The sequence below is a fragment of the Rhamphochromis sp. 'chilingali' genome (genome assembly GCF_963969265.1).
Source record: "Rhamphochromis sp. 'chilingali' genome assembly, chromosome: 10".
Lineage (NCBI taxonomy): Eukaryota > Metazoa > Chordata > Actinopteri > Cichliformes > Cichlidae > Rhamphochromis > Rhamphochromis sp. 'chilingali'.
The window spans coordinates 11,271,865-11,286,657 of record NC_137937.1 but is presented as its reverse complement, the minus strand read 5'-3'; the positions used below and the strand labels follow the sequence as shown (position 1 = coordinate 11,286,657).

The 14,793-nt window shown below is 39.7% G+C and overlaps 1 protein-coding gene and 1 long non-coding RNA gene across 2 annotated transcripts in view; one reads left to right on the top strand and one right to left on the bottom strand.

The window, feature by feature from the left end:
* Positions 1-14,793, top strand: part of LOC308404397 (voltage-dependent N-type calcium channel subunit alpha-1B-like) — a 341,704-nt gene that overhangs the window by 200,365 nt on the left and 126,546 nt on the right. Inside the window, exons 26-28 of the mRNA XM_080894424.1 lie at positions 1,929-2,025; positions 7,479-7,639; positions 7,752-7,889. Of these exons, the coding sequence (XP_080750550.1) occupies positions 1,929-2,025; positions 7,479-7,639; positions 7,752-7,889 (396 nt within the window). The remainder of the gene's footprint in view (positions 1-1,928; positions 2,026-7,478; positions 7,640-7,751; positions 7,890-14,793) is intronic.
* On the bottom strand, positions 5,222-6,189 carry LOC308404398. The gene is made up of 2 exons (XR_013973114.1): positions 6,066-6,189; positions 5,222-5,470 (listed from the first exon to the last, which is right to left on the bottom strand). It is a non-coding gene; the product is annotated as an uncharacterized lncRNA (long non-coding RNA).

Genomic DNA, 14,793 nt, shown 5'->3' with positions numbered 1-14,793 from the left:
TCATCTTTAAGACGTCATAGTACCATATCATGAAATTTTGATTTTAATTGTGGTTTCTAAGGTGTTTAAAAATAGAATAGTAGGCAGTCTTCAGCTTTCAGGCCCCTCTTCTGTAGAGTAAATGGTCTGTATTTGTATAGCGCTTTACTTGGTCCTAAGGACCCCAAAGCGCTTTACACTATACACAATCATCCACCCTTTCATACACTGGTGATGGCAAGTTACAGTGTAGCCACAGCCGCCCTGGGGCGCTCTGGACACTGGCGCCACCCTCTGGTAAATGGACTGGTTCTTATATAACGCTTTTCTACTCATCTGAGCACTCAAAGCGCTTTACACAACGTGTGCATTCACCCATTCACAAGCACATTTTTCTAATAGCTAACATTCACACACATTCATACTCCGATGGATGCATCGGAGAGCAATTTGGGGTTAGTATCTTGCCCAAGGATATTTGGCATGCAGACTAATCGAACCACCAACCTTCCGATCAGTAGATGACCTGCTCTACCACCTGAGCTACAGCCACCCCACCACCAGTAGGCAACGGGTGAAGTGTCTTGCCCAAGGACACAACAACCGAGACTGCCGGAGCCGGGCTCGAACCGACAACCTTCCGATTTCAAGACGAACACCTAACTCTTGAGCCACGATCGCCCCACTAGAGCTAGTCCCCAGTTTTGATTTGGGAGACAGACGATCTCTCTATCTTTAAGATTAAGCTTATGATGATGATGTACTGGCTGCATCTTTTTCACCTGTTTTTACTCTGTGTGTTTTCACACTTTGCATCAAATTTTGCATACACTTTTTGTCCTGTCTCTCTTGGCTGACCTTCCCTGAGCCTAGTTCTGCTGGAGGTTTCTTCCAGTTAATAGGGAGATTTTGCTTTCCAAGTGCTTGGTCATAGTGGGTTGTCTGATTGTTTGAGTATTCTCTCTATTTTTGTAGGGGTCTTTACCTTAAAATATAAAGAGCTGTTATGATTTAGTGCTATATAAATGACATTGAAGTAGCTAGTATTCAGCAGTCATTTTGCCTGTAGTCACTTAAAGTTGTCAAATGGCATTCACTTTTTATGGTCTCTGGTGACCACGTGACTTCCAGTGTGGTTGAAGCTTTTAAGATATGTCATGTTACTTTGCCAGGACAGTGGCTCTTTGTTTCTTCGATTAGACGCTCACCAACTTTCTTGGAATGTGTCCTGACTGCAGCACTGCATTTACAAGCATGGCACTGATATTCATCTTGTCATCAAGCACTGAATGTTCTCTGACTCTTGCAGTGAAAAAAAAATTATCCAGTGGTCTGTTAGAAGTCATACCTTCATGTATAAGCCCATGTCTCAGTATATAAGAATCAAAACTGTTCAGTTTCTTTTTTTATATATTAAAGGGTTAATATTGATTATTAAATTATGGAGTTTAAAGTTTTTTAAAAACTGTATAATCATAATAAGTTTGAGGGTAATATGCAGGGGTCTAGTTGCCAGATTTCCCTGGTTGTTAAGTTTCATCTCCTCCTGCTCCACAATCCCCTTCAGGCACTCTGATTTGCAGACAACTCTGAGTCTAATGTATGAGCATTCACCCTGTTATCACAGATGCCCACCCAGTACAACACCGCCACATAGTTTATGGTCTACGCTGATCTGTACTTCTTGACCATCATGCATCGAGCTTAATAAACTTTCATAAAAATATTTCAATGTTTTCTTCATATCCAGAAAGGCTATTGTTGCATCTCTCTGTCACCCAGCTGATCTAAACACACCTCATTCACATCCTACCACAATCAAACCCTGTTACAACATACGGTCTAATTTCAGATATGGCTTTTGTTAGTAATATTGACAAAGATTACATTAACTGCATATTGTTTGTGGATACATTTTTGTGTGGTCTAAACATATTTGCTGTTCATAGGGGAACCAAAGGCAAGGACATCAGCACTATCAAGTCATTGAGGGTTCTTCGAGTTCTCAGGCCTCTGAAGACCATCAAGCGCCTGCCAAAACTCAAGGTTTCACTTCATCACTTAAATCACTTTAAGCATATTTGCACTGCACAAGACACTAAATAATGTGGATTGCACAACACTGGTCACTATATTCTTCATTTCCAGTTAATACTTGTACAGCTGCTGTTATTGTATATATATATTTATATTTCTTCATACATTCTTATATAGTTCTATACTGTGTATTGTGTATTTTGTTGTACAGTTATTTTATTTTCAACTTTAATTTATATATTTTATCTTATTTTTTCCCAGTTAAATTTACCCTTCATTCTAATTTGTGTTGTACCGTTATTTCATTTTTAACCTTAATTTTTTATATTTTATTTTATTCCTTCCTAGTTAAATTTACCCTTTTTAATTTTTCATATTTATTTCCTATCTTATTCATAGCCTTTTCTTTTTTTTTTCTTTAGGTCACGAGCAGTTGTCTAAGCATTTCACTGCATATCGTACTGTGTATGACTGTGTACGTGACAAATAAAATTTGAATTTGAGGTTCAATTCTAGGACTTGAGTACACCCCCTTTAAAAAGTACAAATTTAATCAGTAGCTCAATGAACAAAAAAACACTTTCCCAAATTTTCACAAAGCTGAGTTTTAGTCAACACTCCATAACATGAAAATAAGGTTAATAATATAACTTAGATCACAAAATCTTCAGTTTTACTCAAATTGGTTGAAGCAAAAATGAATACACCCTGCAACAAAAACTACTACATCTGGTATTTTGTATTGCCACTGTGATTTTCAGGGACAGCACAAGTCTTCTAGGCATGGTATGAACAAGTTGGCAACATATTGCAACATCTATCTTTTTCCATTCTTCGAGAATAACCTCTTTTAGAGCCTGGATGCTGCACGGAGAGTGATGCTCAACTTGTCGCTTCAGAATACCCCACAGGTGTTCGATTGGGTTCAGATTAGGAGACATACTTGACCAGTCTATCACCTTCACCCTGTTCTTCTTCAGAAATGCAACAGTAGCTTTAGATGTGTGTTTTGGATCATTGTCGTGTTGGAAAAGTGCACAACAACCAAGTGCACGCAGTGATGGCAGCATCTTCTCCTTCATTATAAAGCAGTACACAACATTAAGTTCATGATACCATCAATGAAATGCAGCTCCCCAACACCAGTAGCACTCATGCAGCCCCACATAAGGACACTGCCACCTGTCGGTCGCGAACGAAATGGCTCTTAGAGCCGGATCTTTGATGTGAACGAGCCGGATCTTTGATGTGAACAACGCGAGCCGGCTCCTTATCGTGAACTGTGGGGGTTTTTTTCTTTCTCTTTTTTCCGCTTCACTCCGCATGCGAGCCTTGTGCTTTACGCTGGGATGAGGGGGGAGGGGCGGTAGTTACACTCAGTAGCACAGGAACAGACCGGGAGGGAGAGAAAGAGAAAGAGCCAGGGACAACAACGTCACATTAGAAAGGTATAGTAATCATCCACAACTATTTTCAGTTGCAGATGATAAAGGATTCAGAAAGTTTATTCATGCAGGTCCATATGACAGAGAATATGCATGTTCTTTTTGTTTTCATATTTTAATTTATATTTAATTGTGTTGTGGTTTGCAGTGTTTTGTGTTGTTTCACTTTAAATTTGTAAAAGGAAAAAGCTGAAAATTTAAATTGTTAAAAGTTGAAATGTGAATAGTTGATTTTTGTATTATATGATTTATTTATTACATTTTCTGTGGAGTGAATAAATAAAAGTATATTTACGGTGGCCCCTACAGGCAAAGCATGTACAAACTTCAAAACAGGTATGAACTCTAAAGCACATACAAAAGACAACAGAAGTGCTCCAGGATGCTAGGTGCAATGTTGAGCTTTTGTTACCTAGTGGCTACACAAGCCAGGAAGTACCAACGACCGGATTTGGTGTGTGGTAATAACAGGTAAATGAACATTTTTTTAAATTATTTGAATATATATGAGTGCTTGTGTATAAATACACAAACAATACACACATGCTTTCAATTGTGTAATTTAAGTGATCTAGGTAGCTCTGTTTTGGAAGTTCAGTTCATGCTAGAAATGTGTTTTGGAGTTTGTACATGTTTCATCTCTAGGGGCCACCGCATATATTTATATATAAAAATATATAAATAAAACCACTTTTTTATTTTACATTAGTAATTCCTTTTGTGCATAATTTTATATTATTGTTAATAATTAATTAATTAAAGCAACAAAACAACTTGAAGAGCCGGTTCGGAGCCGAAAGAGCCAGCTCTTTTTAGTGAGCCGAACCGAAAGAGCCGGTTCTCTAAAAAGAGCCGGAAATCCCATCACTACTGCCACCACCATGTTTCACTATAGGCACCATGCATTTCTTTTTGAAATCCTCACCTTTACCACGCCATACAGTTTTGAAACCATTAGTTCCAAAAACAGTGATCTTTGTCTCATCACTCCAGATTATAGAGTCCTAGTAGTCTTCATCTTTTTCAGCATGGGCCATAGCAAATTCTAGGCGTGCTTTTTTGTGCATGGACTTTAGGAGAGGCTTTCTTCATGGACGATACCCATGCATGCCATTCCTCTGAAGTGTGCGCATCAGAAGACGCTCCTGTCAAGATGTTAACTTACGTGGAGAGCCTGGACGTCTCTGTACAATGGTTGCAATTCCATCTTTTTTAAATTTTTGGATCACTTTTGCTACAGTGCTTTGACTGATATGTAAAGCTTTTCTGATCTTATTGTAGCCCTCACCTTTTTTGTGTAAAGAAATTATTTCCTTTCTCAGATTTTGTGACATTTCTCTTCCATGTGGAGCCATTGCTGACAGCATGAAATGGGAAGTGTCACGGTCCTGGGTCTCCTGACCCAGCGTTTTTAGTTCTTTGTGATTTTTGTACACAGCAAATCCAGCATGTCCAAATTAACACTGTCGGATTTGATTTCAACACTATTAAAGTGTCTATATGGGTCCACACCAGAGAGTGTTAATTTAACTCTTTTTGGAGAGTTGGTACGTTAACTCTGATTTAGTGTTAAACACCAAATCTGTCTGGAGTTGATAATTTAACACTTGGTGTTAAGAGTTTATATATTAACTCTCAAAGAGTATTTTAGTTTAACTACGTAAGAGTTATCTTCTAATTCATTCTAAAAAGCTGGAATTTTACTGTTCTGAACTTCTAGAAATTTCTTTTGGAAATAAACATTTACTAAAAAGACGCAATGGTTTTTGAAAAACATTTATTCTGAACTGTGCACCACAATTTCAAAACATTTTCTGAAAGATGTAACAGTGTACATGTTCTCACTTTCATTAGAATTTTGTTTATCAAAAGGTCTGACATGGTAAATGCAAATAACAGCATTCTCATCACTTATTTCTTCAATACAATATGCATGTCCTTCATTCATCACTTTGTGGAACTTCAACGCACTTCTGCTCTCCCCCATATTCCATCTTCACAAGCATATCCTGTGTGGAGATCGAATAAAAATTAGTTGACACTAATTAATGGCACAAATAATCCAGTAAACAATTGCAGCACAGTAAAAAAAAAAAAAGGAATCCTCTTTGAGCCATTACTTGTGTAAAGTATTTTCCCAAAAGACAAAGACACAGGCAACAGGTAATACTGAACTAAATGTAAAACCTCAACCTTTTTCATTTTTACCTAAACCGTGTGCACAAAACTCTGGAGGGATCTAAATGCTACCGTGGAATCCAGTCAGGACGTCTGCTACTGCTGTTATCTCGTGTTTTTTTTATTTTTTTATGGGCGATCGTTTTCAGGCTTCAAGCAGCACCATTATACCAACATTTCACATTCTAGACATTGTTTTAGGTGTATTTGACCAAAAGTTTGACTGAAAATTCACATGCAAGCTTTTTTTTCAAGGCTGTGGTATTTGCCCGCAAACAATACCTTTCAGCTAGCTAAAACAGAATATTATGCTATCAGCGAGCAACATGGCTAATGCCTTTCACACAGCTTTGTCTCAACTCCAAAGAGCCACAGAAGTAAAAGCTCATAATAATAATTGAAACAATCTTTGAAAGAATGACTTACCAAGCATGGCAAACAACTCAAATATGTAGAGCAAAATGTTCTGAAACGGCTTCACTTCAGCTTCGATTGGAGCCGTGCTGGGGGCGGAGTCTGTGAATTCACTCTATTGGTGTCATAGCCCCTGTAGGAGTTCAGAGTTAAGAGGTCAAGAGTTAATGTTTCCATTTTAACACCTCCAAATTTGACAGAGAAACACTCATTTTTAACACTCGATTTTAACTACTATCATTTTACACCTCAGAGTTACATTAAAAGAATGTGACTCTACTTAGAGTAAAATTAACTCTACTTTTGCAAGGAGACTATTAACACCAAAAAATTTAACACTTTTGAATTTGCTGTGTATTATTGTACTTGTGTGTGATTTATTCTATGGCTTCTAGTTTTGATCCCTTGCCCTTCATGTCTCTCTGTGTCCCCTCTGTTCTGTGTAATTGTGTGTCTTTGCATGTTTGAGTTTTCTTGTTTTCTGTCACTCTGCATTATGTTCTCATGGTTGGTCTTCTTAGACCTCTGCCTTATGGTTTATGTCTCTGTGTTTCTTAGTTGCTGTCTCCACTGTGTCAAGTTCGCATCTCTGTGTGATACTTCCTGTTTTACTTTGATGGTCCGTGTCTTATGTGAATGCATCCTGCTTTGCTTGTCTCGTCAGTCCTGATTTCTCCCAACTGTGCCCTCCTTCTGTGTCTCATTCCCCTCGTTACTTCCCAGTGTATTTAAACCCTGTGTTTCTCTGAGTCAGTGTCGAGTTGTCCCTCATGACTGTGTGTTTCTACTTGTAGCTCCCTGTGTGTTTTGATAGAGTCTTCTCAGTTTAGATTTTGTAGAGTTTTTGTGTTCAGCAATACAAGCTGCCATTTTGAGTTCAGTCCTGTCTCCAGTGAGTTTGCGTTTGGGTCCAATTCCTGCCGGCACACAGCCGAAACATGACAGGAAGGGCTTTTCTTTGTTAATTAATGTCCTTTTATAGTCACCTGTCTGCTGGACATCTCTTAAATGAATCATTAGACTCACCTGTGCTTGAATGCCTGTTAATTCGAATTTTGAAGTCTTAAGCGTGGCTTTTCTCCTAATTGGGGTGTACTCATTTTTGCGACATGGGCTTGAATGAATTTGTTAGGAAAATCACTTTTTTGTGTGCACAAATAAACAAATCTTGTTTGCAATCAATGGCCCACATTTGTGGGAATATTTTGTAGTAGTATCTCATAGAAAGGAAACTAAAGGTTTTCTGACAAACGTAGTGGGGTGTACTCATTTATGCTGAGCACTGTAGCAGTTAATTAGTAGTCATTTTGTAGACAGCTCTAGTTAAGAAAGCAGCATAGTAACAAAACGACCAGCATTAAATCATATTTACAAATTTTGTGTAATCTTCTTCATTTAAAATTTAAAATCTGTTTGTGTCCTCAGGCGGTGTTTGACTGTGTGGTTAACTCTCTGAAGAATGTGCTGAACATCCTCATTGTTTACATCCTCTTCATGTTTATCTTTGCCGTCATCGCAGTTCAGCTCTTCAAGGGGAAATTCTTTTATTGCACTGATGAGTCCAAAGGCCTGGAGAAAGACTGCAAGTTGGTCTAAAAAAAATCCCCACAGCCTCACTTCATATTTCAGAGCTTAAGTAACTAAACTTTCAAATGCTACTTATTGTGTGCCTGTCTCCACTTGCTTTATTTCTTACAGAGGACAATTCCTAGATTATGACAAAGACGAGGTGGCCGCCATGCCCAGAGAGTGGAAAAAGTATGAGTTCCATTATGACAATGTGCTGTGGGCTTTTTTGACCCTCTTCACTGTCTCGACCGGGGAGGGCTGGCCAACGTAAGTACAGCTAGTCTGATTATTAAAATGTATTCAATGAAAAACAGGGCTTGTCCAGGAATGTAGTTCCTTGTTCATAAATGTAGCCTTACATGATTCCAATGAGAAAACTAACTATTTAAAAATGCAAATAAAACTGAAAATAAAAACTTACCAAGACAGAAGTTCATCCAAATATTCAGAAGGCTCTGGTATGATGTTCAAGCCAACAAGCAGAAAACCCAATACATTAATCAGAAAAGATCATAGCATCATAAAGTTCAATTTTATTTATACAGGACCAAATGACACTAACAAACCCTTCAAGGTTTATATTGTAAGGTAAAGATTATGGAAGCTCTTTTCCACCACACAAAAAAAGTATCCATAACTTGAAATTTTGAGTTATTTACTCGAAATTTCGACTTATTAACTCAAAATTTTGAGAAAAGTAATTAAAAAATTTGAGTTGGCTCTGCCAATTAGCAATCTACATGAACGACATTTTGTTGTTACCTGGAAGGATATGGCACAGAGGAATGCCTACTCAAAACCGGATCGCAACAAATTGGCACTTTCGAGAGTATGTTTGCCGATAGTAATGCCATGGGATTCGGCTAATAACACAAGGATTTCATTGTTACGTCCCAGGGGGTCCTTTTGTCCCTCTGTGGGGGGGATACTCCCACTAGGTTTATATCTGGGACTCTTCACCATTTGACCTTAGAACTGAAGAAGCTTCTCGGATGAGAGGTGAAACGTCTTCAAGCAACTTAAAGAAGTCCAGACGCTTTTCTTTGCAAGCTCCTTTGACTACGATGACCTGGATGACTGAGAACCTTCACAGACACATTGTTACGTCCCAGTCTAGGGGTACAGGAACGTAACATAAGAGTTAAAAAAGGAAGTGAACCCGCCCTGGGCCCCAAAACCATACACAGAAAACACAATTTCTTAGTGAACGGTGCTTTATTTTTCTACACTGAAAATGAAGCTCCGGGGTGAACAAAGGCCAAAATAACAAACAAAACAAGCTAAGTCAGGTGAGGAGGTGCTATCTAAAACCCTATGTGAAACAAAAACCAAACAAAAGACAAACGCTACACCTAACTCCCTAACTGAAATAAACAGGAGAAAATAGTACAAGGAAAATAATAAGGCAGCTCACCCCTTCTGTTTCAGTGCTATTTACAATGTGCTATTTACAAGTGAAAACTATTGTACATACTATGTACAAAGCTCAGTAAGTCACGAGAGTCACAAATATCACAAAGTTTGGAGGCCAGGGTCAGGTCTATGCTGCTGTCAGTTGCTGCCCCGAACAACTGCTGGTGAGGGATTTTTAAAGCAACCATGATCAGGGGACCAATCAGCAGCCGTCAGCTTATCCAATCAGGGACCTGCAGGGACTTAAAGACACAGACAGAACAAGAAACAGCCACCAAGAGACATTATGACCAGGGCCGTAATTCAAATTTTTGAGAAAAGTAGTTAAAAAATTCGAGTTAGCTCTGCCAATTAGCAATCTACATGAACGATGTCATTTTGTTGTTACCTGGAAGGATATGGCACAGAGGAATGCCCACTCAAAACCGGATCGCAACAAATTGGTGCTTTCGAGAGTATGTTTGCCGATAGTAATGCCATGTGATTCGGCTAATAACACAAGGATTTCAGCATTTCTGAAGCCACACTGAAAATACTCAGCAATTTGTGCATTAGTATTACAGTACTAAGCTACTGTAATACTAATACAGTAGCTTAGTATTACAGTAGCTAAGCTACTGTAATACTGGTAGCTTAGCCATGTCATTTGTAGCTGAGGGCTTCAGCTTCCGGGTAACAAGGAAATGACATCATTCACGTAGATTACCACGTAGATTACCGATTGGCAGCACTAACTCAAAATTCCGTGTTACTTATCTCAAAATTTCGAGAAAATAACTTGAAATTTCAGAACTAACTGGCACTAAATGGAAGGAGCATATAACCCCAGCCTCTTTACACTGGGTCACTGTTCCTTACAGGATCCAATTTAAACTCTTACTTTTTTGTTTTTAAGGCACTTACCAGCCAAGCCCCTTCTTACCTGTCTGAGCTCCTAATTATTTTTGCTCTAGAGAAAACCATGAGGTCCAGTTCAAAACTCATGTTGTCAATTCCACGGACTACTTCATTCTTGTGGCGACAGAGCCTTCTCTGTGGCAGGTCACAGACTTGTGTTGTGCATGGTGAACCAATACAGGAATTGAGCCATATATTCGGTGTGGGGGAGATTACCCTCTTTATGACCAAGGATGTTGTTAAAAACAGTTGTGAGCAGGAGGTCACACAAACGCACCCCCATGACACACACACACACGTGCACACACACACACACACACACACACACACACACACATAGTGCCTTGTCTTTTGTAACCAAGGGGGGTAACCAATGCAACACAAGCACCTCGCACCTTTACGGTGGGAGGTGGTTATTTGTTTTTGTTTTTTTGTTTTTTGCCTGTCCCATTTGGTTCTTTAGCCGTCAGAATTGTTGTCTGAAGACCAACAAGGATACCCAATGGATTTATTTTGCCAAATGGATGATCAGGGCATTGCCGTATTGGTCCATTTGATCGACCTTTGTTTTTATTATTTATTTTATTTTATTTTCAATTGTTACAGACGGGACAGACATGAGTGAGGGATAGGAAAGGGAGAAAGAAAGAGGAAGGAAAAGAAAAACAGAAGGGGAGAGGGACAGTGAGAAAGGGGAAAAAAATAAAAATAAAAATCTCCTGGATCACCTGTTGAGAGAAAAAGAATAGAAAACAAGCAAAAAAACCAAAACAAAGCAACATACTAAACACAACACCATTGCATTAATCTAGCTAAGTGTAAACAGCAGTAAATACTAAATATTGAATATTGTTGTGCAGTACGCAGGACAGACAGCGCACAATGTGCTTTGAAGTAGCAGCCAAGAAAGGTGTGATTTAAGTCTACGAACAGTGAGCATCCATGTGCACACCAGTATGGATCAGCGCGCTTGTATTCAAATGGTTTCCCCATGTAATGGTCCACAAGAGGGTGTAGGGAGCCATAGCCCCATCCCCCAGGGCATGAAGCAGGCACGGAGGAGATCCAGGCCCCAGACATCCAGAGGCCCCAGAGTGCGAGAGCTCAAGGAGGACCACTGGAGGGGCATCCGTGCCACCCTCATGGGAAGGGCTGAGGATCCCCAGACGAGGGGTCACCCAGTAGCCACCGAGCAGAAGCTAGAGGGGCCTGCACCAGCCTGCCAGAGTGGACCGAGCCGCAGGCCCAGAGGCCGGAGGCCCGAGGGCCCCCCGCGCCACGGAAGAGGCCTGACCGAGCAACAGGCGCCAGGCCCCGCCAAGTAGCCACCGGGAGTGAGCTGGTACATACCTGAGCGCCCAGCCCCGGACACCAAGAACCACCAATGCACCGACCCCTGTGTTGTGTATTGTAAGAGGACCATCCTGTCCTGTAAAAAAAACTGTGGTGTAGAAGTGAACTTATAGTGAACCTTGCCAAAATGTGAGTGTGCTTAGGCCACAGTGACTTGAGTGAGATGGTTGGACAGGGGCAGATACGACTGGTAAAAGCCAGAGTAGAAATTATTGATCAGTTCCCTCCTCCTACTCCTGCTACTCATCAAATTATATGTCACCACTGATATACTGACCTGTTTTCACCTCTTGTAAATAAAATAGTTTATGCATACCATGAATGGGCTTCCTCTTTTGTTTCAAGCTACTTGTAAAATAATATAGAGAATATAAGAAGCTGCAAAATGGTGCCTAACTCAAAATGAGATGAACCAAACAAAAAACAGCTAAATTTAAAATATCTGACGTTTAAATAATAAATAAATAAAAAATATATCTTATTTGTATAGCACCTTTCTAGACAGAATCACAAAGTGCTGCACTTAAGATAACAAATAATCAAAGGGTAAACCAGACAATATAAAACAGGCAGAAATTTAACCAAAAACAGTTTTAAAAAGGTGAGTTTTGAGTTGTTTTTTAAAAACAACTACCGAGTCCATGGTTCTTAATGTATGAAGGAGAGTTCCACAGTCTCGGGGCCACAGTGGCAAAAGCTCTGTCACCCTTTGTTCTCATCTTAGTCTGTTTTATAGCAAGTAAGCCCTGATCAGATGACCTCAGGGACCTGCTAGGGACATAGGGCTGTAGCAGATCGGCGATGTAGGGTGGTGCCAGTCTAAGGCTCTAAATGTCAAGACTAGGATCTTAAAATGTACTCTAAAGTCAACAGGAAGCCAGTGTAGCTGAAATAGCAATGGTGTCACATGTGAATACTTGGAGGTTTTGTCAACAGCCTAGCTGCAGTGTTTTGCACAACCTGCAGACGATCCAGAAAACCTTTGCTTAGACACATAAACAAAGAGTTACAATAGAGATTGACAGACCACGTGACTTTCGCGCATTGCATTGTGAGTACGAGTGGCAGCAAAATCAAAACACTGCATCAAGCGCTAGCATTTCCAGCACCAGTAATCATTAATTCTGCGGTTTTAATCCCTACTTGCATTTTATTTGCCCCAAAAACAGTTATGTACAAAATGACGGAGAACACGGCAGGTCCGTACAAAGACAGACTTGACGAAAATGCAAAAAAAAAAAGTACGAGGAAAAATCAAAGGAGTGAAAGGGTTAAACCCATACGTGCATACAGAGTGGAGTAAGGACGTTAGCGTGCTGCCCAACTTTTATCACGCACATATTCATTATTAGATGGTCCTAAGTGTGAATGCATACACTCACAAAATGTTTAGCAACTTCAGATCCCTGCAACAAGCCCAGGTCCAGTTTACTTTGGTGATTTGGACTATTCCATTTCACAGCTGTTGTTAATTTTCTTTCCTTTATCTCATGTACAGGCCAACGCAATCTATTTGTCTTTTTAGGTTGTAGTATTACACAACATTTTCAGATCTAATAGAAATAAAATAAGTGTTTCGTAATTCATTCAATTTATTGTCTTTATTTATAACTGGCGATATTGTTTCATTCTATTATAGAATCTTACAAGAAAGAGGCAAAATTGTATTCCATTATGCTTTATTAGCAAATCAATAATGCAAAAAACACCAAAAAACATTGCAAAATAACATACTGGAAAACAGTTATTCATCACTTGATTGCTTCAATACAACCCTTGGACACATACTGTATATACGGGACTTTTTGTGGCTGTTTTGATATCGCTCTCTCTCTCTTAACCAATCAAATCTCGCTGTGGTAGCAGCTTTAAACTTAGTATGACCCAGGTTGATAGAGGGTTCCCAGTCTGGATCGCATTCCAGCATTTAGGCTGGTTTTCCTACAAAACACTACAAATATTAGCACGCAAAGCCACAGTGAACAAAGCAGCATAGCGAAACCAATTCAATTCAAATCAATATAAGGCTTAATTGTAACCTACATCAACAATTATGTTATGATAAATTACGTAATAACTACAACAGAAGACTGTGGAAATGCTTGGAGCAGACTTAAATGTGAGCTGGAGTGTTCTGGAATGTTATATTTGGTCTTCGAATAGCTGCAATCCAGGCCATCTGTCTGCTCTTTGTTACATTGGAAACATGGCTTGAACAGTTTCTCTTTCATGACGTAATCTGATAAAAAATCTCTTTACCCGTCAGCTTCCCGTGGCTGTCTTGCGACTGGCTATTGCAGTTAATAATACAACAGCTTCTTGCCATTTTTTGTGTTTCTTTTTATTGCTGTGTGACTGTTTTCATGTGAAAGCCTGCATGCGCTAGTACCGCTTGCCACTCGTACCTACAATCCTTTGCGGTTTTACCCCGGAAATGACGTCACATTTTCAATCTCTATAGTGAGGAAATAAATGCATGTATAGCTATCTCCAGTTTCGAGTGAGATAAAATAGGGCTTAACACATTTCTTAAATGATAAAAACAAGACCAAACCAGAGATTTCACATGCCCATCCAATGTGAGAGTCGAGTCAAAAGTGACACCTAAATTCCTGATAGAGGATTTAACATACCGTATTTTCACGACCATAAGGCGCACTGTGCTAAAAGGCGCAGTCTCAGTTATGTGTGCCCTTACTGTATTTAACACACACATAAGGCGCACTGGACCATAGGGCGCATACAAGTACCGTATGCGTATTTAAAAATAAAGCGGGAGCAAACCTGAATTCGGTACCTTACTCACATTTCTATTGCCGGTAATCGTCATCATCAACAACACACAAGCATACAAGTGTGCATATTTAAAAATAAAGCAGGAGCAAAACTGAGTTTGGTACTCACATTTTTATTACCAATAATCGTCATCATCAACAACACACAAGCATACAAGTGTGCGTATTTAAAAATAAAGCAGGAGCAAAACAAAGTTTGGTACTCACATTTTTATCATCAATCAAACCCATCGAAGTCCTCATCCTCTGTGTCTGAATTGAACAGCTGCGCTAAATCTCCATCAAACATGCCAGGTTCACTGTCTTCACTGTCAGAGTCACTTTCTGTGCCGTGCGGCTCCTCGGAAACGATGCCGGCTTTTGCGAAAGCTCGAACAACAGTGCCAGCAGACATGTTAGCCCAAGCATCTACAATCCATTGGCAAATTGTGGCGTAACTCGCCCGGCGCTGCCTTCTACTCTTAGTGAAACTGCGTGGAAAAAACCACCTGGTCTCCTTTCATACACCTCCCTCAGCCAGTCTTTCATCATTTCCTCATCCATCCACCCCTTTTCATTTGCCTTAATGATGATTTCTGCTGGAAACTTCTCTTTAGGCAAAGTCTTTCGCTTAAAAATCACCATAGGCGGCAGTTTCTGTCCATTAGCATGGCAGCCAAGCACAACAGTAAAAGAAGACTTTTCATACCCCGTTGTGCATATCGCTACCGTGC